This window comes from Musa acuminata, chromosome BXJ2-4 (genome assembly GCF_036884655.1).
Source record: "Musa acuminata AAA Group cultivar baxijiao chromosome BXJ2-4, Cavendish_Baxijiao_AAA, whole genome shotgun sequence".
Classification (NCBI taxonomy): Eukaryota; Viridiplantae; Streptophyta; class Magnoliopsida; order Zingiberales; family Musaceae; genus Musa; species Musa acuminata.
In genome coordinates, this window is record NC_088341.1 from 39,567,680 (window position 1) to 39,591,989 (window position 24,310).

The 24,310-nt window shown below is 38.2% G+C and overlaps 5 protein-coding genes across 7 annotated transcripts in view; 3 read left to right on the top strand and 2 right to left on the bottom strand.

Moving 5' to 3' along the window:
• The first annotated feature begins 382 nt into the window (after nucleotides 1–382).
• Nucleotides 383–3,909, top strand: LOC135610822 (FCS-Like Zinc finger 8-like). 3 transcript variants are annotated; one of them, XR_010486329.1, is made up of 4 exons: nucleotides 386–1,227; nucleotides 1,352–2,147; nucleotides 2,411–2,670; nucleotides 2,925–3,909. XR_010486329.1 is itself a non-coding variant. In XM_065105785.1 (3 exons), exons 2-3 carry the CDS (start codon nucleotides 1,360–1,362, stop codon nucleotides 2,523–2,525), a joined length of 903 nt encoding a protein of 300 aa, XP_064961857.1. In that variant the 5' UTR covers nucleotides 383–1,227; nucleotides 1,336–1,359; the 3' UTR covers nucleotides 2,526–3,909. The 3 variants fall into 3 exon arrangements, 1 of the variants encoding a protein (XP_064961857.1); XR_010486328.1 differs by having other exon boundaries at nucleotides 387–1,227; nucleotides 1,336–2,147; XM_065105785.1 differs by having other exon boundaries at nucleotides 383–1,227; nucleotides 1,336–2,147; nucleotides 2,411–3,909.
• Nucleotides 3,001–3,671, bottom strand: LOC135610823 (uncharacterized). The gene has a single exon (XM_065105786.1). The coding sequence runs from the start codon at nucleotides 3,669–3,671 to the stop codon at nucleotides 3,102–3,104; it is 570 nt and encodes a 189-aa protein (XP_064961858.1). The 3' UTR covers nucleotides 3,001–3,101.
• A 532-nt stretch (nucleotides 3,910–4,441) lies between the features above and the next one.
• LOC103983101 (non-specific lipid transfer protein GPI-anchored 5) lies at nucleotides 4,442–5,629 on the bottom strand. Its single transcript, XM_009400269.3, has 3 exons — nucleotides 5,259–5,629; nucleotides 4,985–5,155; nucleotides 4,442–4,873 (listed from the first exon to the last, which is right to left on the bottom strand). Exons 1-3 carry the CDS (start codon nucleotides 5,575–5,577, stop codon nucleotides 4,743–4,745), a joined length of 621 nt encoding a protein of 206 aa, XP_009398544.2. The 5' UTR covers nucleotides 5,578–5,629; the 3' UTR covers nucleotides 4,442–4,742.
• A 1,163-nt stretch (nucleotides 5,630–6,792) lies between these two features.
• On the top strand, nucleotides 6,793–7,505 carry LOC135609195 (ferredoxin C 1, chloroplastic-like). Its single transcript, XM_065102291.1, has one exon. It carries the CDS (start codon nucleotides 6,861–6,863, stop codon nucleotides 7,290–7,292), a length of 432 nt encoding a protein of 143 aa, XP_064958363.1. The 5' UTR covers nucleotides 6,793–6,860; the 3' UTR covers nucleotides 7,293–7,505.
• Nucleotides 7,506–10,272: 2,767 nt separating this feature from the next.
• LOC135610824 (CHD3-type chromatin-remodeling factor PICKLE-like) overlaps nucleotides 10,273–24,310 on the top strand; it is a 30,011-nt gene continuing 15,973 nt past the window's right edge. Inside the window, exons 1-17 of the mRNA XM_065105788.1 lie at nucleotides 10,273–10,718; nucleotides 12,014–12,151; nucleotides 12,242–12,396; nucleotides 12,589–12,750; nucleotides 14,687–14,931; nucleotides 15,045–15,140; nucleotides 15,233–15,369; nucleotides 15,459–15,674; nucleotides 15,767–15,874; nucleotides 16,602–16,652; nucleotides 17,142–17,241; nucleotides 19,087–19,229; nucleotides 19,305–19,414; nucleotides 21,043–21,181; nucleotides 21,313–21,482; nucleotides 21,596–21,662; nucleotides 21,831–21,953. Coding sequence (XP_064961860.1) covers nucleotides 10,566–10,718; nucleotides 12,014–12,151; nucleotides 12,242–12,396; nucleotides 12,589–12,750; nucleotides 14,687–14,931; nucleotides 15,045–15,140; nucleotides 15,233–15,369; nucleotides 15,459–15,674; nucleotides 15,767–15,874; nucleotides 16,602–16,652; nucleotides 17,142–17,241; nucleotides 19,087–19,229; nucleotides 19,305–19,414; nucleotides 21,043–21,181; nucleotides 21,313–21,482; nucleotides 21,596–21,662; nucleotides 21,831–21,953 — 2,313 coding nt within the window. The 5' untranslated portion in view covers nucleotides 10,273–10,565. The remainder of the gene's footprint in view (nucleotides 10,719–12,013; nucleotides 12,152–12,241; nucleotides 12,397–12,588; nucleotides 12,751–14,686; nucleotides 14,932–15,044; nucleotides 15,141–15,232; nucleotides 15,370–15,458; nucleotides 15,675–15,766; nucleotides 15,875–16,601; nucleotides 16,653–17,141; nucleotides 17,242–19,086; nucleotides 19,230–19,304; nucleotides 19,415–21,042; nucleotides 21,182–21,312; nucleotides 21,483–21,595; nucleotides 21,663–21,830; nucleotides 21,954–24,310) is intronic.

Below are 24,310 nucleotides of genomic sequence, written 5' to 3' on the forward strand. Positions count from 1 at the left end.
TCTTCTACCTTTTTCATATTGATGATAAAACTTAACTTAGTGAAATTTTGGATCAAATAACTATTCAAAAATATATTTCATGTTGTATTATTAAAATGCAAAAGGTCGAAAGGATGAGAGACTATAAATAAAAGATATTATGAGCCAACAAGTATTACACTTAGAATTTAAATTGTTATCTTTGATTCCTCTACATGAATTATTTTATGAAAAGAAATAAAATATGTGATAGGTGACATTAAATTCCATCTACATATCATCTAAATATTGACGCATTCTATGCTGCCATTACTGTTTTATGTAATATAAGATTGCCAAAGCCAGTTAGACTCGCAATCTAAAGCACAAATTGCCCGCAACTCTAAGACGACTCATTTCCTGAAACCCAACTGCAGAGACAGTGCAGAGTTCTCAGTGGAAATTGAAGCCCATGCCGTCACTTGACAGTCGCACTGCATGTCATCGCCTCTCTCTCTCTCTCCCTCGCTCTATCTCTTTCTCATGAACACCCTGATCGCAGTCACCGACAGTGAGATCAATGGTCGCAGGGGTTCCTTTTTAGCTCAGAGAGGCGAGCAATGAGAGGAGAGAAGGGAAAAAGGAAGTTACTACGTTGTCATTTCTGCCGTCTCTTTTTGTCTATAAAGAAGATATTGACGGAAGAAAACGCTCACATCCAAAACATCTCTCTCTCTCTCTCTCTCTAATACGATTCCCACGCACGATGCCACAACGGCTGCCTCGCAGCTCTCATTTCCGGAGCCGTTTTCCTGGGCAGAGAGCCAGTGTCTCGTCCACTGGGTGGCCTGTGCATGTCTAATTCATCTTCTCTGGTGTGTTGTTGCGGAGAGAGTGAGGAAGGGAAGGGAAAGGCGCCACCTTGATGAGTTCTTCACTGCCAAAATCGGATTTTTATGAGATGGGAGGTTCCGTAGATGGTTTCCGGTCTTTAGCGATGGGGAGTGCTGAGGGCATTTTGGCTGGGTAAAGAAGAAGCCTTCAAACAAACACACCGAAAAAAGATGAGACCTTTAGTTGGAATTGATGCCTGCGATTAACTGATATCAGTCACTGTCTCTTTTTGTTTGCATTGGTTTTGTGTTCTAATTTACCTCAAATTTGTATTCCCTCTCGGTTCTGTAAAGATCCAATCTTTACATCATTCAAAGTTCTGCAACTGAGGAGGAGGAGGAGGAGGACAAGAAGAGATTCCAGTGCCAAACTCAGGTCAGTTCATGCACTTGTTCTCTCTTCTTTTGAAAGGAAAGATGGAAGAACCTCTTCCTTTTTCCTTTTCCTTTTGTGAGCTTTCACTCACTACTTGGAACTCTCAAGCTCTTCACCTCCGCAGAGATCTCAATGTACCAACCAAACATCTTTCTTTGGAAGAGATCCAGAGCAGTCGGTGGCAAACAAGGCCTGATGTCATCTTTCCATGGCGGCGGCAGCTGTGGCAAGCCCGCAGCTTCCTCACTCTTGCCCTCTGCAAGGCTCTCTGAGGCTGCCATGAGCCCAACCTCCACACCAGAAACCAGAAACTTGTCTTCCATTGGCAATCATATCCCCCCTTTTGATGCGATTACCACTAGCAGCGCCTCTGTTTCAGACACCAAGCAGCATCCATGGAGAAATCGAGGCTCGAGACCCACTGGGCTCGGCATCATCGACGCTCTCAGTGACGAACAGTTCGACACCAAGCCACAGCGCAGTATGGTTCTGCTCGGAACAAAGCTGAAGATCCAAATTCCTTCCCTTTGTCCGACCTCCAACTCGCCGGTTGGGTCCCCGATCGAGTTCGGCATCAAGAACAGAGACTCCCAGTTGGCTCTCCTTTCTCCTGCCCGGAGCTCTCCCGGCTCGGAGATGCTAGCTTCCTCCCCTCAGGTCTTCGCCGGAAGCAACTTCTCCATGAGCGAGATGGAGCTCTCGGAGGACTACACCTGCGTGATCTTTCATGGCCCGAATCCGAGGACTACACACATCTTCGACAGCTGCGCAGTGGAGCAGTGCGGAGATGGCTTCACTCGATCAACCAAAAGCCGCAGCTTTGCAGCTGATAGCAGAGGGTATCCTTTGAATGATTCCTTGAGCTTCTGCTACGCATGCAAGAAGAATGTTGAGCAAGGAAAGGAAACCTTCATGTATAAGTAAGTTTGATGATAATTCCCTTTGCATCAAACTTAATTCAGCTTAATCTGTCTTCGATTAGTCAATAATAATGTGCTATTCAGCTTAATGAAAATGTTAGCTATGAACTGCACTTAGAATGACAAAGTAGACATCTTCATCTTCATGTCAAGACTTTACGATGTAGAATTATGCTTATGATTTCTCTGATTTAGTATGTTAATTTCACTTATGTCTTGACATATGTGGGACTGAGTCTGAGCTTCTTGTATGTTTCTTTCAGAGGTGAGAAAGCATTTTGCAGTAGTGAATGCTGCATCAAAGGGATGCTTGATGAGTATGGGATAGAGACAAGTGCTCAGAGGAGTCATCACTCACGATGTGATCCATGCTTCTAATTACCACAGCAAATTTGATCTCCAATTAAGCCTTTTTTTTTAGTGGTTTGTGGATCCTAATCAAATGGGGATGGAAGTGATCTTGAAGAACCAAATCATTCATTCACTTCGTTGGTGTTCTCCATGAGTTTTGCTTTCAGAGAAGGTAGAGATCTATTGACATGTTAAGGTCAATGCCATATATTGTCATTAGAAAAGCTAATAAATTCATGCAAATTCTGATGCTTTAGCTCCTAAATATAACCAGTTTTTAGAAAGTATTTTTATGCCAGATCCAAAACAATATGAAATTTCTTATCAAAGTCCCGATATCATGAATGACCATTAAATCTATTTGAAGAACTGATATAATTTCGACGTATATTTGTTATTTGTTGATGTTAAAACATGTTCTTACAGTGATTTCTCTAAGAAAGCTGGTAGGATCAAATCCAAGACAGACATTTGTTGGTGTTAAAACATGTTCTTACGATGATTTCTTCTCTAAGAAAGTTTGTGGGATCAAATCCAAAGTCCAGAAATTTAGGATACGTCTGCAAGCACAAAAACCAAATGCCACACACAGCATTTCCACAGTCAGATGTCATCGGAGTTTGGGCCGGTAGCCAGTAAACTATACATCACCACATCTCTGCTCTTCCCATGCAACATGACGTACTTTCTCAGCAGCCCTTCTCTCAGAAACCCGGCCTTCTCCAGCACCCGCTGCGACGCCGGATTTTCCACCTCGGCGATCGCCTCCAGCCTCTCCAAGTGCGGCCACTCCTCGAGGAGAGAGGAAACGGCCGCCCTGAGCGCAGTCGTGGCTATGCCGCGGCCCCAATGTTGGTAGGCCAGGCGGTAGGCGACGGAGGCCTTGAAGCGCTCCTCGCCCTGGCCGGGCTTGGCGTTGATGGAGCCCACGGGGCGGCCGTCGACGCAGATGGCTCGGTACCATGGGTGCGGCAGGACGTGGTCCGCCAGGTACCGCCGCGCGTCCTCCTCGCTTGTGCACGGGCCGCGGCGCTGGAAGCGGGTGACGCGGGGGTCCGACGCCCATGTCATGAAGGCGCCGACGTCGGAGAGGTCGAAGGGCCTCAAGGTGATCTCTGGTTCCTGCTTCCTGTGATCGTGGTTGGGTGGGACGGCGGAGGAGTCTGTTTGCATTCTTTGGGGACGAGAGAAGCTTCGTAGAGAGATGTTGTTGAAATGCGAGGAGGATCGAAGGAGAGAGAGCAGAAGCGATCGGTAGCTAAAGTGTTGTTTTATCAAACACTTGTCAAGTGGCTTTTGGCCGCCAAGGTGGACTAATTGACTTGTTGCAGATGCGTGCTGGACTGCAACCCTTAAACAATCCATTGGGACTTCCCACAGATTATATTTATTTTAAACTCTTAAGATCTAATTTAAAACTTGTTTTAAAATAATCTTACAATATAAAAGTCTTAAGATCTATCCAAAAGAAATTATTTTCAACTTCACAAATATGGCATAATTATTATTTGATTATGTTGTTAAACTTATGCTTGCTTGACAACATATTTGACCAAATGGGTGTATAAAGTATTACTCTAATAATTAAGAACTGTTCTTCATATATATATATATATATATATATATATATATATATATATATATATATTCAGAATTTAGAGCTGAAGCTCTCTAATCACAGCAGTTAGAAAAATATTATTTGAATAAGGGAAAAATAGTCTGAAGAGTGTACTTTTAGTTAAGATATTTGCTGATTTTAGTTAAGATAGTTATTTGGTATAACTTTTTTTTGCTTTTTACAAAGGCTAAATGACAAATATAAAATTGAAATCCAAAACATTGCGATAAGCTGTCATCTTCTATAATGGATTTTATTATTTCTTAAGACATCAAATATCATTTCTTAAGACATTCATGTTCATTTGTGGGTTGAAAAAGGATCATAAGAAAAAGAGTTTTTATATTGACCAACCATTAAGTAGTAGCAATTCTGCTGAGGACTACGAGAGGCACCACTTCAGCAGTACAAGTAATACATACTGTATATTACACCTCAGACGATACAAACACCCATCTCTTCATTGAGGAAACAAATAAAATTGCATTCTATATCACACAGATAAACAAATAAAACCATGATTCGATTAAAACAGAGCCAGCATTAGAAGTGACACAAGTCGACATAGACGAGTTTTTAGAGGCCAATGATGCAGTAGTAGCCACAGTCCAGATCATGCAGTAGACTCACAGATTGGCCATCAACAAGATGCATCCAGCTACATAGAGGACTGAAGTCATCAGAGAACTGCTTGGCTTGTAAGAACTCCCATCCGAAGTTGCTCCAGTAGTTGAGGGCGTAGCCTTCGATCCGCTTCCTGCACCATATATATCTTGCTCAGGCGTGCGAGAGAGAGAGAGAGAGTAAAAGATGAGTTCTTTGTCACAGCACAAATGTACGTAGCAGCAACAACAAGAGGTTACTGTACCTGCGGTTGGAGTTGATGGTGTAGAAGGTCTTGCGGCAGTGGCGCTGCTGGGAACCGACGGCGGCGATGGTGTCTCCGTTTTGGGGCTGGCAGGGACAGACGGCGTCGGTGGGGTCTCCGGAGTCGTCGCGCGAGAAGCCTCTGGCGCAGCTGCTGGCCCACTGCTCACAGCTGCAGCCACCACCCATCAAGCAGTAATCAAGTCAATGCCATAAACACACCTTCGTTTCCACAAGTTCTGCAGTGCATGAACAGGCTTGAGAGCGGCCACTACCACTGCACGCGCTAACCGGCGGAGTCTGGACCTTGCAGGCTCCGGGCATGGCCAACGCCCGGGTCTGGTTGATGGTGATCCCCAACGACGACGCCCCGCCGTTGAGCACCGAGCAGAGGCACGCCGGCCGCGACTTCACGACGCGGGCGAGCTGCGTGCAGCACGAGGAGGAAGGGGTGGAGGAGTTGCCGGTGATGTAGCTCAGGCACGGAGCAAGGCCGAGGATCACGGCCGTGCAGCCCGACTGTGCCGACGCGAGGCCCGGGAGCACGGTCACCAACGCCATGACGAACCCCATCATCATCAAACTCTTCGCCATTTCCAGCGATCTCTCGGAGGACGAAGAGGTAATGGTTAGTGTGATGGAAATCATGGGCAGTGTGGGATGGGTTCAAATAGAGGTGCAGTTGGGCCGTGATGGTGGCCAACTTCTCCTACATTACTAGTCCAGATGGAGATTTGTAAGGCTTCAACAGTAGACATGAATAATGCTGCTGCTTAGGTATGTAAGTAAGATCACAGTTTCTGATGACATGAAATGGAAGTAGGTGATACAAAACAAGCTTGAACATTTTGAGTTGGCCAACCTCTCACCTCAAATTTCTTCACCGAATCCATGCATGGGGCTCTCTTAGGTACTGCAACTGAGCTGGACTTCCGTTGTTTGATTGCTCAAAGTGATAATGCTGTTAGGGTTCTCAACTTCAATGATATCTGAGTAAAAAATGCAACTTTGTTTTATCTTCAATGTTAGTGTCAGAATTGTCCATCCATAGATGTTAGGTGGTTGACTTAAAGCTGAATCCTTAGTCCCTCATTTGACATATAAAATTAGGTTTGGAATATGTCTGAGATGCTCAACTCAGCAAAATTTTCAACATGTAAGTTCAAGGAGAGAAACATCTTATCATCTACCATACTTGAAAAACCCTTGTTCCTAATATTGAAGAAGAGAATATTTCTGGACATGTCAATAATCTCCTCTCTCGTTCATATTGGCATGGCAAGTCAGACTGATTAATTAGTCTGAAATGCTGTACATATCATTAAGCTTATTTTTTTAATTTTTTGTATGATATGAAAGAGGTTATATAAGGAATAATGCTACATGTAAGATCTAACTTGTTGAGCTTTTTTGGGTTTGTCTAAACCATAAATCCAACTTTCTTTAACTCAAGATACAATCTTGTGGTGTTCTCCAAATGCACCCTCAATGAATCAAACCCTTGTAGCGTAACTGCATAAGGTGACATGAATGTTTTGCTTACTTATTTCATGGTGGGAATATCCATCTTCTTGAGGCACTAATTTCGTTGGCACCACCACCTTAACAGCTTCTCTTCAGCTGTAAAACCTACCCGGACCACTGTGCTTGTGCTTGGGATCCTATTGTTCGAGTAGGCCATACTGGATGGGTCAAAGGGGTTTCACCTGCGACTTTGGCTCTCTATTGCCCTGTCGTCAGCGACAGGTAAAGGTGGATGGGAAGTAACTTGTGCCTCCTCCTTTCATTGAAAATGAAAGGAGAGGCTTGCGACCACCTTATCCTCGATCCCCGCAGTCCGCAGTCCGCAGTGCGAAGCGTTCTCTTCCACACAGCACATGGCGACGTCGCTCCTCCACTTCCCCACCACCACCACTTCTCGTCTCGTCCTCAAGCCCGACATCCGCCACCGCCAGGTCAAGCTCGCCCGCTTCCCCTCCCTCCGCCTCCGGGTGGCGGCGTACAAGGTGACGATAGAACACGAGGGGGAGCGGCGGACGCTGGAGGTGGCGGAGGACGAGACGATACTGGAACGGGCGCTGGAGGAGGGGCTGGAGGTGTCGCACGACTGCAAGCTAGGGGTGTGCATGACGTGTCCCGCCCGGCTAGTGAGCGGCGCCGTGGACCAGAGCGAAGGCATGCTCAGCGACGACGTCGTCGAGCGCGGCTACGCCCTCCTCTGCGCTTCTTACCCCCGCTCCGACTGCCACATCCGCACCATCCCCGAGGAGGAGCTCCTCGCCCTCCAGCTCGCCACCGCCAACGACTGACCCACCACTCCACACCTCCTTGCCTGCCTTATGTTTACTTCTCAGTAACAAACAGCTGCAGTTTGTCTCCTTTTTGGTACTCTCGATGCTCTCTTTTTGTTTCCCCTTCACTTTTGGTCTCTCCTATATTCTTTTAGTTATTTGGATCAACGTTGCATAAGAAATGATCTCTGAAATAACATGCTGCTTGTTATAAACAACACATTTGTGGCATATTGGAATGTTGTGTTGTGTGTCCTATTGAGCATTGGGTATGTGGTGTGCAGTGTATTAGGCTAAGATTTTTTGATAGCTTGGGCTGCTTTAACTTACAAGTATCATGAAGGAAGAAGCCAAAGAAAGATAAAAGAGGAGTTAGGAAACATTTTTATCTATATTTTGTAGGAGCAGAGAGTAGATTGAGACTGTAGTGCTGCAACAGATAGAGATAAGACTGAGTGTTACTTGAGCTGTGACAAGCACAAATCATGCAGCAAACGCTGAACAACATAATGCTGTAAAGTGATCAAGTAGGTATTCACTGGAAGGTTTAAGTTGACTATCAATTCTTAAACAGAGTATCCACCAGCTCTGCTATACAAAATACAAAATAATCCATGGTTATGGCTGTATGCTAATAAATCAGACCAAAACAATGTTGAACAGTTCAGAAGCATACTGTAAAATGTGTTCCAAAGATATCCAGAATTGCATGATAGAATCCCCACAGTTGGGAGGCATTGGTTCCACACTATCGGCCTGGATCTGCTTGTTGGCAGGACCATAACCAGCAGATTCTCTAAATATTTGAATTGCTTCTGCAGATTCTCAGTTGGAGACTCAGCTTCAAGCTTGCGTTCTTAAACACATTAGTAGCAGCCTGAACAATGGTCTCTTGCTACACATGTTAATCTACAATAGATCACAATGAGCACGTCCAGTTTGAACATCAATCACAGGCAACAGAATCATCACATAAGGTATCTGAGACCATTTCTAAGCTTAGGTATTTGTATCCCAAAATGTCCACACAAGTTACACGATGGGATCATAAGATGGTTTATATAATGAGAGAAATACTACATCAATTAGAATGATTGCTACAGCTATAGAAGATAAATATATATTTCCATTCAAGGCTTAATGGATTGAGATTAAAAGAATAAATCCAGAAACAATCGCCGCAACAACCCTCAGAAGTTGAAATTGCTTTCTCTGAATCTACGAGGAAGGATTTTATCAGTGGAACATGAGGGAACTCTTCACGAAGACCAACCTCATAGACAAAGTTTCTTGCATCTAGTTTTTGTCCCTTGTAATAACTTCCTCAATAGTATCTTGCAAATGCAAAAAAATTTTCAAGTGAAGCATCTGAATGAAAATAATAATAATTTCAAAAGTGTAATTGGAAGTAGCACTGATTCCAAAGTACACACATCATGATGTGAAACACTGATCTGAAAACATTTTGCTGCATTTCAGTGCTCTCAAGCCATCGAAACATAGAAGAGAAAGGACATCCTCAATGTGACAAAACCATAGACACCAGCATCCAAGTAACCCATATTACTCCAGAAACTTTTGAGAAAGATACAGAAAGCATATGAGTATGATTAAACCAATAAATGTGGAACAAGTAGACGCAATATCAGTTTAATCTTGTCCCATTTACCCTTTTTTTTACAGTGTCATCTCAACAGAAGCATGACACTGTAAAAAAAATTGGTACCTTCAATTTCTTTTGTCTCTATTTTCATGGTATAGCATTTTATCCTATAAGAAAAATAATATCAAAATTTTCTTATAAATATTTGTAGAAATACAATATGAAGCAAGATATAGGAGTCTTTGGACTGATATCCTTCCTTGATGGTTTTGATGCATATGATCTTACTGTATCAATTGCCATGGGTTTGTATAGGCCACTTTGTCTTTCCTCATTCAAATATTAAGAAAAAGTAAAAAAATTAAAATAATTGCATAATTAATTAATACAAAAAAAAACAATTTCTGCTTTATATTTTACATGAAAAAGAGAAATGCATGTAATAGATTGTTTCTATTACATTTTATATGAGGTTTTTAAACAATGTTATAGCATTTACTTTGTCACAAATAATTTTTGCGATCAATAATCTTATATAGTTTCTAATTCGATTTTTTGTCCAACAATAACCAATAATTTTTTAATGGTTATAATATTATTTATAACAATAAATACATAAAACAAAAAAATTGTATGATTCATCAAAATTTTTTTTATTGCTTACTCTTCTACTTTTGTTCACTTAAGAAATACCTATACATTTAATCCTCTTACTATAGTGGATTATAACTATTTCTCTATAATTCACATTATTCTGTGATCTTCTTGTTTCTAAGTGCAAGAGTGAGTAGCGTTCCATTTTCAATACCAATTTGATATTGGTAACAAAAAAACATTTAGGATCTAAAACACTAAAAATGAAGGAATATATTACAACATCAATGAACATCTTAAATATTGAAGATATATAAAAGTAAGACACTTTCAAAAGTTTAAAGCAAGGATTAAAAACATTTACAATATAATTGTAATTCAAAATGTTCAAGTAAATAACTTCCGTACATAGAGAAACGAGATTGTGTAATTAGTGAGGTTCTATCATATATATGCAATATATGTGCATATATACATTATTCTGGGAATATATCTATATATATATATATATATTCCATCATATAAATGAGATTGTGTAAAATGTAAATAGTTATGCAATATATGTTCATATATAATTATACTCATATATATATATATATATGATTTATAGAATGCTTTCCTTTTTGTTTTTGCTTAATAATATGGGATAAAAAAAAGACATCCGGATGACCTTTGGTTGTCCCCAACATTGCCTCCCCAAGGCTACCTCATCCCACGTGGCGCTATTCGAAAGCCTCACATGGGGGTCCCGCCGTCAGGGTTAGAACCAGACAACGGCTCGACGGTTTTGAGGTGCTTGCAGTAGCAGCACCGCCTGCAAATTTCGGCGATTCCTCCCCGAGCGAACGGAGGCGATCCTCGACACAGCGATCCTCCCTCTCCTCTCTCCCTCCTCCCTCCACCCATATAAACTTCCTCGACTCCGAATCTTCGTTGTCCCCATTCTCCATCGAACCGCTCCTTCTTCCGTGCGATGGAGTTCTAGGGTTTCTGAGCGAGGAGGGCGGAAACCCTAGCTTGTCGCTCGTTGCCCGGTGGTGGCCTAGGGTTTCTCCCCCGTTTACTGAGGTGGGTTCTGCAGCGGGTCAGTGGGGATGAGTAGCTTGGTTGAGAGGCTGCGGGTGAGGTCCGAGAAGCGGCCTCTATACAATCTCGATGATTCTGACGACGACGACTTCGTTGTCGGTAAGGGCTCGAAGAGCAAGCAGGAGGAGAAGCCGGCGGAGAAGATAGAGAGGGACGACGCGGTATGGCTTGTGATCCTTTCTCTTGTTTGGTTTCTTGGCGATTATGGTTATTGAGCTGATGTTCTCCGGGGGAATAGGACATGCGTTCTTAATTATAAGTTTGCGGCTTACTCTTTGGGAGATTGAATCTGGAATGGTTTATGCACTTTGTTCTCTATTAATTTTGGTGCATTGTTGAATTTTTGACTTAGGTTAGAAAGTTTGTGGTTGCTCATTTCCTTTGTAATGAGGTTACGTAGGTTTCTGTTCCTTTGAAACTTGGGATGAGTAACCGTGCACAAATGAATGTCAAGGATCTGTGTTCACTCGATCCTTTAGAAATCCTTCGCTAGAGTTTCGTGGGTGGGTTAAATTTGGCATAAATATGCGAGGTTTTGTACATGAACAACTGCAAATTCACCAGCATTAGGTGATCTTTACTGGTATTGACAACCACCTTATGCTGTTTGCTGGACATGCCTTTGTTGTTGCTGATGCTGGGGGGGAATATATAAATTCATTAAAATAAACATATAAACAGCGCTAAAAATAATTTAACTATTACATACATATGAAGAACTAAAATTTTGGTAAGTATTTGTTAAGTTTTTTAATTATATAAGATTATCTTATTTTATTTGTCTGCTTTTAATTTTTTTAAAATTATTTTTTTCCAATCTTGATTATGCTACTCTTGATATTTAATATACAAGTATGTATGCTTATGCTGAAGATAGGCATGCACCATCCATTATCTCATTCTCAATGGTCAAGGCCATTCCCGTGCACTTTAAACCTATTTCTGCTGTCTTCATGTTTCTGGTAAAAGAACGAGGATCTAATACCAATATTCTTCTGTCTAAAAGATATACTTCTGATTTGCATATTCACAATATATTGGCAATTGAATTTTAGAAGAAAATGTTCATAAACAGCCAAAAACTGAGGCATGCATGGTCAAGGGAACTGAAGAAACTTCTTCTTCCAAGACTCTCTAAGGGTTAAAAGTATCAATCACAGACACCTATTTTTAATGATGCCTGATCTCTCAAAACTGTTGTTTTGCTTTATATTCACCAATTGAAGTTGCTGGTAGAGATATTACACATGCACAAATATAGAAGAGTTGTGTGTCATATTGGCATGTTAAATTTATAAAAATGAATATATAATATTTGTATTTCTGTATATAGTAGTGTTGCAGAATACTTGCATCAGTTTGGTTTGGGTTGCTTTAAAATCGTAAATCAATACTGAACTGATACCTTCTTGATTTGGATATTCTTTACATTAATGCACTCATTTTGTGTTGGCAGAAAGAAGACTCATGTCAAATGTGTGGAACTAGTGGGAGCCTCATTCCCTGTGCTACGTGTACTTATGCTTTTCATAAGAGATGCTTGTACCCTACTTCCAAAGCAGTTTTAGGTGATAAATGGAGCTGCCCTGAGTGTGTATGTTTTAGAAAATTCACTTACTCTCTATCATCTATTATTGAACAGAGGTTCATTTTTTTACTCTCATCGAGGCTGTTGTATTTGCAGGTGAGCCCTCTGACAGAAATTGAGAAGATCTTAGATTGTGAAATGCGCCCTACGGTAGTAGATGAGAATGATTCGTCAAAGTCTAGCTCAAATCAGTCATATGCCAAACAATATCTTGTTAAATGGAAGGGATTTTCCTACCTTCATTGTATTTGGTATCTCAACATCAGCTATTAACTTTTTCCGTTGTCTTTTACTTAATTAGATTAATCCTGCTTCATTAATATTATTGGTTTAATATTAATTAATTATTTTATTTCCAAACTAAATTTATTTCTCTCTATTTATTTGCTACATTCATTCTGGAACCGAACATATTTAATAATTTAGTTATGCCTTTCAATCAGGGTTCCTGAGAAAGAATTTCTAAGAGCTTCAAAGACTCATCCTCGATTGAAGAGTAGATTGAATAATTTCCACAAACAACTGGAATCAATGAAAAACTCAGATGATGATTGGGTTGCTATTCGACCTGAATGGACCACTGTTGACAGAATTATCTCTAGCAGGTTTATAGGCAAATATCATAAAATTCTGCATTTTATTGTTTAATCAATCTTTTGTAGATACTTCCATGAAATTGATTTGTTTCATTTATGCAATTATGGAGGTTAATGGATTTAGTTCTTGATTAGTTTTTGTTTCAATTGAACTTATATGCTATTCCCAACATAGTAAACCAGTTGTTGCACCAAGTGTCGGTTATGATCATTGTGTTCTGCATGTCTGAGCTTAAGCCCCACTAAAGGAATTTGATGACAAAATTGGTTTCTTCCCCTTGTTTTTGATTAATTTCTTATGTTCACATGGAATAGTAAAATGGTTAAGTTTCTATAAAATCAGCTCCCTGATGAAGAAATTGGTTATCCTAGTTTTTTTCTCGACATATATGCTATTCCCAACATAGTAAACCAGTTGTTGCACCAAGTGTTCTGCATGTCTGAGCTTAAGCCCCACTAAAGGAATTTGATGACAAAATTGGTTTCTTCCCCTTGTTTTTGATTAATTTCTTATGTTCACATGGAATAGTAAAATGGTTAAGTTTCTATAAAATCAGCTCCCTGATGAAGAAATTGGTTATCCTAGTTTTTTTCTCGACATATATACTATTCCCAACATAGTAAACCAGTTGTTGCACCAAGTGTCGGTTATGATCATTGTGTTCTGCATGTCTGAGCTTAAGCCCCACTAAAGGAATTTGATGACAAAATTGGTTTCTTCCCCTTGTTTTTGATTAATTTCTTATGTTCACATGGATAGTAAAATGGTTAAGTTTCTATAAAATCAGCTCCCTGATGAAGAAATTGGTTATCCTAGTTTTTTTCTTGAAATATGTTAGGATATTTTGATTCTCTCATGTTAGGTTAATTTATGTGCATAAGTAGTTGCACTTGACTTCTTCGTTTTTACCTATAAGCCCTTTTTAGCTTTATATAGTTTAAGAGACTGGCTGATTCCAATTATTTGCAGTGATAAAACAAAACAGTGCATAATAGGAATTTACTGGTAAGTCAAACCAAAGACTGCCATCTTGTATCGGCCGGTGGTATCGGTCCTGGATCAAACTGGTCAGTACCAGCGTATTGTATGTTGGTACGCCGCCTTTTGCTTTTTGAAGTAAATGGTGTTTTCACTATTTAGCATAGTTCAAAATTATATCCTATTTTTTTCCTTTGAAAATTAACTGTAGTAGTCCAATTTTTAGTACTAAGATAGTTGAGAGATTTGTTAAGATATCTGCGTTTCAGAGTTGACTTAGCTTATAACTAGGCACTTAATTGATGTTTGCACTAAAGATTAATGCTACAGTTAGAAACCATTTCGGCTGAAACTTTTTTCCAAGGGGATATGAAAATTGGGGCCTTGGTTATATTGGGTGTTATTCTGTAGGAAAAAACATTATTTAGGATTTAAAATGGACTGCATCCCATTTTGTGTTTAGTTTGGACTAGGGCTCTTTAAGTCAGGCCTGATTGGCTTTTCAAAATGTCCTTATGTAATTAGTAAAAATCATTATAAGCTTTTTTTACCTTATATTGTCTCAAACTGTGTAAAGATGACAATTACAAGGATTATGAAGGGATGGCTAATACAAACAAGAGATGCTACAAGCAATATGAAGTTTAAAGAAGATGCCATTTTGTAGGAGTAGAAGAAAGAGATGTGTTTGTAGGATAGTCCCAATTATGGAGTTAAATGTTAGGAGATGATCAGTCTACTCAGCCCCTGCTTGGCACTAAAGGCTAATTGTTGTATGCATCAAAGATTTTACTTGTCTCTGTATTTAATAACTTCATTTTTCCTTTATTCTTCAGTATTTTGTGTTCTAATATTGAACAACTGAATTTATGCAACTTATAATTATCAGATGTTTTGCTTAAAATACAGACACTTGCTACTGTCATCAGATATGAGTATAACATGCTCTTCATGATCTTCTCACAGAAAAACAGATGATGAGCGTGAGTTTTTAGTAAAATGGAAAGACCTTTCTTATGATGAATGTACATGGGAGGTAGAGACAGACATTTCTACCTTCAGGCCTGAGATCGAACGTTATGAAATGATTCTATCCAGACGTTCTAAAAAATTCAGCAATAAAAGTAGGAATGCCATTCGTGATTCAAAGGAGTTGAAGCAAAAACACAAAGAGTTTCAACATTGTGACTGCAGTCCAGAATTTATTTCAGGTGATGCTATGTATCTATATAATGTTGATATCATGTTCCTCATTTAGGTGTTCAATTCTCTCGTTTAGGTTTTGTTAATTTTAATATTTTTCTTTTTTTTTACATCACTGAAGGTACATTGCATGCATATCAGCTTGAAGGATTAAATTTCCTGCGCTTTTCATGGTCCAAAAATACACATGTAATTCTTGCTGATGAGATGGGTCTTGGTAAGATGCCTCATCTCAACATCATATCACAGTGTCAATTATGATAAGTTTCTTTGCTATGTAAAAGGCTGAGGCACCTTGACTGTGTTCAGGAAAAACAATACAGAGTATTGCTTTTCTGGCTTCTTTGTTTGAAGAGAACATTTCTCCTCATTTAGTCGTGGCACCATTATCAACTTTGCGCAACTGGGAACGTGAGTTTGCAACTTGGGCTCCACAAATGAATGTTGTGAGTGAGGAACCACAACTTAAGTATATAAAGAAATCATTTTTCTGTGATATCTTTTTTTCATGACCCTGGCTGATTATCTGTTGTAGGTAATGTATGGTGGATCTTCCCAGGCTCGTGATGTTATAAAGCAGTATGAATTTTACTACCCCAAAGAAAAGGTTAAGAAACAAAAAAAGAGGAAACCAATTCAGACTAGCAACCAAAAGAAACAATCAATAATAAAGTTCAATGTACTTTTAACGTCATATGAAATGATAAACATGGATTCTGCAGTTCTGAAGTCAATAGAATGGGAGAGCATGGTATTTTTTCATTCTGCTGTAATAGTCCATTAAAAATAGTTTAGCACCTCTGACAATTCTAACACCTCTCTGACAATTCTATCTTCTCATAGATTGTAGATGAGGGCCATAGATTGAAGAACAAGGACTCCAAATTATTTCATCAACTCAAGCTCTACTCAACAAAGCACCGTGTGCTTTTAACTGGAACCCCTCTTCAGGTCACTCTGCTTGTCATTCATTTTAATGAAGCTTTTCTTGTGCTTTTCTTTCTGTGGATAAACTATGAACTAATCTTTTTCTACAATTCTTTTTAAAGTTATTTTTCATCTTTCTGAGGAGTATCTTCCTGGCTTCTAGTTGATAAGATTTTTAGACTGAGTCTTAAACCTGTTAGATTAGAATATAACTAGATTGACTTGACAATGACAACTTTAATTTTCTGACTGCTATACTACAGCCTAGCGAGCACTAGCGACATGGTAGTAGTTTTCTGTGTGTTTGTATGATGGGAAGTGCATTTGCCTGCTATCTTTTTGTATAGTGATAATTTATTATTTTAAAGATTAACATCAAAGATCAAATTTATTGGTCATGTTAGACTGTCAGGCAATATGGTAGTATTTTTATCAAGACTTTGATATCATGCCTTTTTCTTGCTACCAAGTATTTAAGACATTAGGCCAATGCAACTTTTACGTGTGGAATTTCATTGCTTAAAGTTAAAATACTCCTTTTTATAAGTAGATTTTACAACCTTCTGCCTTAAGATGATTTTTTTTTAAATTCTATCTGGATTTGTTAGTGCTGCATGATAACTGTTAATGCAACACATAATGCCATAGCATTTTGGTGTTATTGAAGAATGTCACTTTGTTCATGTTTTTTGTTGGCTTGTCATTTCAAACTTTTCAAATCATTTATAGATGCCTTGTGTATTCTTCTCAGAACAACCTGGATGAGCTCTTCATGCTTATGCACTTCCTTGATGCTGGAAAGGTGAGTGAAACTTTAATTTGGTTTGTCAAAATATTTTCTTGGATGGTGGAACAGTTTGAATATTTTCCTTATTTCTTTTATTATCAAATTCACTTTGGTTGTACCCATCTTTTCTTTCCCTGGATTGCTCTCATAGTGTTCTTTTTCCAGCTTGATAATTTGCATCATCATCCATTATTTTTTTAATTTTAAATTGTTCACACTTTTTATTTTCATATCTCTCACCAATATCCAAACTCAGATTTATGAAAGCTTCACAATGTGGTCAAAGTGATTTATGATCATGTTATTGGATATAATGGATGTTTTTTGGTTAAGTTGACCTTGTGAGCTCATCTTAAGGAATAAACAATATACAGATATTTAAAAAGCTTTGAAGTCTCTAGCTTTATGTTATTCTGGATTTAAATTTTATTAGAAAAAGCTAGATACATTGAGTACAAATATGTGTACTATTGCAAACACGTTTATTTTTTTTGCTGTTTCTAGTTTGCAAGTATAGAGGATTTCCAGAAGGAGTTCAAGGATATCAACCAGGAAGAGCAAATTGATAGGCTTCACAAAATGCTGGCTCCACACTTGTTGCGAAGTATGCTTCTGTTTTTTCTTGCATTACATAAGGTTCTTTTTTTCCAATTAAATGAATGTTATTATGTTGTAAGACACTTCTTTTTCTCTTTACATATAATGGTTGTCAGTATTTTGGAGGAAATAATCTGATTATTTTTCATGTTATGGTGGCTGCATATGAGAGTTTTACAACTATGCTCGTTGATGTGCGATAATGAGTTTCTTGATATGCTGTATCTGCTAACGTAGACAAATTGTTTGAAGTGGAGTAATTTCTCCAGAGCCACAATGCATAAACCTGCTTATGGCGAGGCTGCAGAACCACGATGCAGTAGGGTGGTGACATACTAGGCGGCAGTGAAGTAGACAGTGATAACGAAATGGCATGACACTGGGATGGTGACGGCGAGGCAGAGTGGTGACGGTGAGATAACGGAACGATGAGAGAAACAAAGGGATGGGATAACACAGTGAAGTAGACATATTGTTTTACTATTTTTTATTGTTTACTATTTCTAAAGTACTCTATGGGTGAATAAAGTGGTTGGATCTTCCACCGCTAGATTATTAACCAGGTTTTAAACTTGGTTTTTTATTCTACGGTTGACATTGATTTCAAGCATTACACAAAGAGTACATTAATTAAGCTGGAGTTAGTTTCACTCAGTATGTAACATATGGAATCTTAAAATTCTTTTACTTGGTTGATATATTTTTCTATAAATTCATATAGCTTTTCACTCTTTTTCTTTAATTATTATTTTTAACCTGGAATTACTTGGTTTGTATTCATTGAGCTTTCTTGATTGTGACTGTTGATTTTTATTACTATTTTGTATTCTTTACTATTTCTAAAGTACTATATGGATGAATAAAGTGGTTGGATCTTCCACTGATAGATTATTAGCCAGGTTTTAAACTTGGTTTTTTATTCTACGGTTGACATTGATTTCAAGCATTACACAAAGAGTACATTAATTAAGCTGGAATTAGTTTCACTCGGTATGTAAGATATGGAATCTTAAATTTTTTTACTTGGTTGATATATTTTTCTATAAAATTCATATAGCTTTTCACTCTTTTTCTTTAATTATTATTATTATTTCTTTCTTCAGAAACCTATTGTTGCATTGTAAGCTGATGAAAGGATCTATCTTTTGTCTTGAAAATGAAAGTTAATGTATAAAAGAATATCTGAATTTGTTTTTACTAAAAGAAACACCCCATGAATTCTTTCAAGAACATGATTAGGCAATAAGCAGAATTTTGGTTTTGTAGTTCCTTCCTTTTGACTCTGCTGTTTGATAAAGGTCATATAACTTTCAAGAATTGACCATGCTGCCCTTGCTGATAGACAGATTATCCATTGGCACATTCCTCCGTGCGTGCCATGTAGCATGCCAGATGTGAAACTGGGTAGAAGCATAGGTCTGTTTTTATAACAGGGCTTGATATTTCTTTGAATTGTGCGGACCTGAGTCTAGCACATGCTTGGCATGTAGCGCTGGATCCTTGGTAATTCTAACTTATCTAACACTTGATAGTTTTTTGTAATATAAACCAGCACACAAGGTTTGAAACAGTATCATGTATAAAGAGAAGCATGTTAATCTGTTTAAATGCAGCATCAACTATAATTGTGATGATGTGGAAAAATACAACAATCAGTCGAGTATCTTCATTTCTTTTTCTGGATTTAGAAAATGCACAAAGTCCTGTATCCATTGACTATTGTTTCATTTACAGTATATAGCAATGCAGAAATCGTAATTAATGGTCCAGCTGAATTTACAATAGCAAATTGAAAGAGATTGATAACTCTTGATATTTTGAGACAAATAATTCTTTTTGTGTATGGTTCTAGGAGTCAAGAAAGATGTCATGAAGGATCTTCCGCCTAAAAAGGAATTAATTTTAAGGGTTGAATTAAGCAGTAAACAAAAAGAATATTATAAAGCCATCCTTACTCGTAACTACCAAATACTTGCTCGTCGTGGTGGTGCACAGGTATTATTTTCCAGTTGACATTATTTAAGTGCCTTGCTTTTTTATATTGATTGCTGATCCCTTTTTCTCTTGTAGATATCACTTATCAATGTTGTTATGGAGCTTCGTAAGCTCTGTTGTCATGCATATATGCTAGAAGGTGTAGAACCTGCTACTGAGCCAACAGATTCTGTTGAAGGTTTGAGGTATATTTATATCACTGAACCTATTGCTTAAGAAATTTAAATTATGTTTCATATATTCTTGATATCAATGTTGGAAAAAGGAGGAATTGATTTTATGAAGCTAAAGCCCTATTTGGATGTTGAGTTTCTTGCTTAGTGCTATCTCATTCATGACTCCAACGGTATGGAGAAAAGGTAGAATGTGAAGAGTTGGAGTCTAAGAGTTAGGAATTGGTACTCTTTTGGTATTTGATAAATCACCTGCTGGTCTATTTTAATTTTTTAAAGATCAGGGTTTACCTGATTGTTTACATCCTCTTGTTTCATGATTCAATCTCTCTGCTTAGTTTGTTCTTACTTTTCAAACCTGCGAGATCTATAATACATTTGAACAGGGTCTAAGATAAGCGTTTGATCCTGTGCAAGTTATTTTCTAAAGTCAACATCCATGTACTTGTTGTTACCAAATTGGGTTCAGACATTTACACCGTTTTAAAGAATACTGTGTGTTTTCTCAATCCTTCAAGAAATAACTTACTTCGATGAAAATTATCAAGTCCCTCTATGTGGTTTATTTGGTTTATATTTATAGCTTTACAAAATTTAATAAAGTGGTGAGCCCAGTGCATGAAGCTCTTGCTGATGCAGGATCTGGTGAGGGTCAATTATATTTTGGAGTACCTCTATAATTATGGAGAGACTATTTCTGAGATTCAAACCCTAGTTTCCTAGGTTACAGAAGGACAACCTTGCTGTTGTACTAATGCAAACTTTACAAAATTTAATCCATTTCGAAAATGAGCTGTTATTTTATGTTCTAGATGCTATTTTGTTGGAGAGAAGCATTTCGAAAATGAATTATCTTATATCCTAGATGCTATTTTGGAGTGCATGTACTATTGTTTATGCATTTCGTTGAATCTTACATGTCTAATTTATCATCTGTCTCTGAAAGATCCTCTTTAGTCTTTACCTTCCAAGTTTGAACTCTTGCATGCTTTTCTAATAAGTTTTCCTTCTCGATACTACTTTTTGATCCTCCCATCAATTGCTTTCAACTTGAAGACCTTGTTCTTTAATATCTGCCATATCATTACATCGGAGTGTACACAACAAATTAGGTGGTTCTGGTGTATAAATTTTCACCTGACAGATTTTATACCTAAAGCATTAGTTCGGTGGTGGTGTATTAGACCCATTTATCCTTTGTTGATGTTCAAATCCTCATCCAACAAATATGTTATACATAGAATAGTAGTATGGTGTTGTACCTAAGTCATTTGCTTTAGGTTGCGAAATCTTATTTAACAAGTTTTTATACCCAAAGTATTAATCTGATGGTGGTGTGTCGGACCTGTTTACCCTTAAATTGAGTGTTCAACTCCTCATCTGTCAAATGTTTACACATAAAACATCGGTTTGGTAATATATCAGACCCACTTACCATTAGGTTAAAGATTCAAGTCCTCATTGGTCTGGAACTCTTTCATTTTCTTAATGAAATGAGTTTGGTTAGGTCTGCCTTTGCCTCAAATTCTTTTGACCTATTGGGTTGGGACAACATTTTTTTAAATATTGAAGCATTAATGACAATATTTCTTATGAAGATCATGAAAATAAAACAATGTGCACTTTCTTTGCATTTCCAGACAACTGTTAGATGCTTCTGGGAAAATGCAGTTGTTGGATAAAATGATGGTGAAGCTTAAGGAACAAGGCCACAGGGTTCTTATATATTCACAGTTTCAACACATGCTAGACTTGTTGGAAGATTACTTGAGCTACAAGGTAAATGATGCTAATGTCTTTAATGTTTTTGTATTTGAGCAAATACTTATACAGGGCGTATTGCATGTTCCTTCTTATTGATAAATGGCAGACTGTGTGCTTGATATGGTATTGCACTGTTATTTTTTCAGAAATGGACATATGAACGTATTGATGGCAAAGTCAGCGGAGCTGAAAGACAGATCCGTATAGATCGTTTCAACGCTAAGAACTCCACCAAATTTTGTTTCCTTCTTTCCACTAGAGCTGGTGGATTGGGCATAAACCTTGCAACTGCTGATACTGTTTTCATATATGATAGGTAATTGTAATATTGTGCACTTCCTGTCCATGCTCAGTTTTCTGTTTCAGGTCTTTCCATTTGGTATGTCTACTTGATACTTATTTACGGTGTCCACGCTTTGCAATTTACAGTGATTGGAATCCGCATGCAGATCTACAAGCAATGGCAAGGGCTCATAGATTAGGCCAGACTAATAAGGTTAGGTTTAATCTTAAATATCCTGGTTCTGGGTCGCATATGTGGCCTGTATAGATTGGTGTTCTTGATACGATCTGAAAATTTCTCTCTCTCTCTCTCTCTCTCTCTCTCTCTCTCTCTGCATCTATCATGTAAATGTTATGCCCATTTCTGTTTCTCGAGTTGTAGGTTATGATATATAGGCTAATTACTCGGGGAACAATTGAAGAACGGATGATGCAGATGACAAAAAAGAAGATGATACTAGAGCATCTTGTTGTTGGCCGACTCAAGGCACAAAATGTTAATCAGGCATGCTTCTCTTCCTATGAACCTTTTTTGACTGCTACTGCAACTGATATTTATACAAATATTTTTGTATGAAATTATGCCATGTACATATGATTAGTAGTACATTTCTTTACTACTACCATGAGTACAACAAAATTGACAAGCCCTAAGATCTCGTTCTTTTGGGGTTGTTATCACTATTATGAACACCTTTATAATTTTTAAAATGGATGTTCATTCCTTTTTAATGTTAAAGCATATACAATTTTTGCTTTTAGTGCACTCATGATGGTGATATCTTGAAGACATATGCTCAGATATATACATGAATAATAAAAGCCCCTTTGGAGTGTCATTATATTTGACAAAATTAATGATTATTTTACCTTACATTTTCATGCAATAAAGTTTATCATTCTATTAGAGCTTTATACATGTGGCCAGCACTACCTTTGGAAGCATGTACAGTTATGTACTTAAAAGCAAGGATTTTAATTTCGAATGATATCGCCCATACCGGTCCGTTAGTAGATCGATACGTGGAAGGTCTGCTATCGGGCAATATCGCCGATTGGGGTTGTTTTCGACCCGTTACCATTCGAAATTGGTTGGTAACGGTTGATTTCGACCATCGCTGCCCGCTACCGGGCGGTATTAGCCGAAGGAGAAGGAAGAAGAGAGAACCTGAAGATTCGACGTCGCTCTCCCTCGACGATCCCGATCCGTCGCCGTCCTCCCTCGCCAGACGCCGCAGATGAGATGTCACCTCCTACTCGTCTGAGGCGACGAGGCCTCGACGTCGTCGGCGACTTCTCCTCATCCGCGCGAGGAGCTTCGTGGGGAGAACGCTCGGTTTCTTCTCCTCGTGTGGGGAGAAGAAACCGGAGAAGAAACCTCTTCTCCTCGGTTTCTTCTCCCTGCGTGGGGAGAAGAAATGAGGCGACGTCGCCTCGACGACGTTGCCCTTTTTTTAATTATTTTTAAACTTTTATTATTATTATGATTATTATATATATACCGATTTTTCTCTTCGGTTTCTTCTCCCCGTGTGGGGAGAAGAAACGAGGAGACGTCGCCTCTTTTATTATTTTTTTAACCTTTTATTATATAAATATATATATATATATGTATATGTATATGTATATGTATATATGTATGTCTATATATATATACCGCTCGGTACGCTCGTACGTCGAAGCATACCACTCGGTACGCTCGTACCATACCGAGCTGAGATCGAAACGTTGGTACGGTACGAAATTACAATCATTGCTTAAAAGTAATATCCTTGTATTCTTGTTAAAATGATTGTCCTTATTAGTGACGATGTTAAGATTGAAAACCGTGTTTACCTAAGGATTAAAGTTTGCATATTCTTCTCGTGGCAAGTGGTCTCTGGTACAGTATATGAATACTATTGTACCATGCCAGTTGGAACTAAAGTATATTGCACTTTCATATAAAAGAATGCTTTACAATACTCCTGTAGATGTAGCTAGCTGTTTTGTATTATGTTTTAACACTTCTTTAACTTTAAAAAAATAATAAAGATCTTAAGAACTATACATATGGGTGTGGTAGATGGACCTTGTTGTTCATCACTGAAGTTATTGATGCATCAGGTCATTCTCTAATGGTACATTGCACTTTGATCCTTGTGTTTTTCAGAGATGCGTCTAGTGATATGAATGGCACATGTCAAAATAGGATGCTAGGAAGATATTGGCACAACATATCAATGTGACAGAGATGCTGGCACTTGGAAAAGCCAATGTTCAAATTGTCTTTCCTGACACAAGGGTGTGCCAATCTGTATGCCGCTATACTGTCAATTTAGAAGAGTATTGGCAGAACCTTGTGCTACGAAACGTCAGCTATTGTCTTGAACCCATATAGATTTATAAAGTCATTATCACTAATGTTCATTTCATATGATTCTGAATGGTTTTGGCAGAATTATCTGTTTTCAGTAAAAATTCTTGTTGACTATGCCTGCCTTGGTGATCTTACCCCCAGTTGGCAAGTTCCGATCGCAGCTGACTTGTTTAGGTTAATTTTGATGAGTTCAAGCCAACACTGAAATTGAACTTATGAAACCTAGTCCTCATTTTCTCTTAAGATCTTTTCATTTCAACTTTTAAAGATTTGTCTTGCAAGTATTGTGATGATTGGAAAAAAAATCTTTTAGACACGTTACTGAATAAGGTTGTCTTTCTTAGCTTATTTTATTTATTTTCATATAATTTAATGTGTATGCAAACAATGTTTGATAAGCACAATATTGTGAACAACATGCTACTTGGTGGTTATAGGGCTCTTGTGGGAGCATTCAGCTTTTAGCATATAAGTGAACCGTTTTGTGATCTCATGCAATACCA

Excerpts from the sequence above, each read along its gene's own strand:
- LOC135610823 (XM_065105786.1), bottom strand. The coding sequence starts at position 3,671 with ATGCAAACAGACTCCTCCGCCGTCCCACCCAACCACGATCACAGGAAG.
- LOC135610822 (XM_065105785.1), top strand. The coding sequence starts at position 1,360 with ATGTACCAACCAAACATCTTTCTTTGGAAGAGATCCAGAGCAGTCGGT. Across the intron at positions 2,148-2,410 it reads AAGGAAACCTTCATGTATAA|AGGTGAGAAAGCATTTTGCA; the intron begins GTAAGTTTGATG and ends TGTTTCTTTCAG.
- LOC103983101 (XM_009400269.3), bottom strand. The coding sequence starts at position 5,577 with ATGGCGAAGAGTTTGATGATGATGGGGTTCGTCATGGCGTTGGTGACC. Across the intron at positions 5,156-5,258 it reads GCCGGTTAGCGCGTGCAGTG|CTGTGAGCAGTGGGCCAGCA; the intron begins GTAGTGGCCGCT and ends TGGTGGCTGCAG. Across the intron at positions 4,874-4,984 it reads ACCATCAACTCCAACCGCAG|GAAGCGGATCGAAGGCTACG; the intron begins GTACAGTAACCT and ends TATATGGTGCAG.
- LOC135609195 (XM_065102291.1), top strand. The coding sequence starts at position 6,861 with ATGGCGACGTCGCTCCTCCACTTCCCCACCACCACCACTTCTCGTCTC.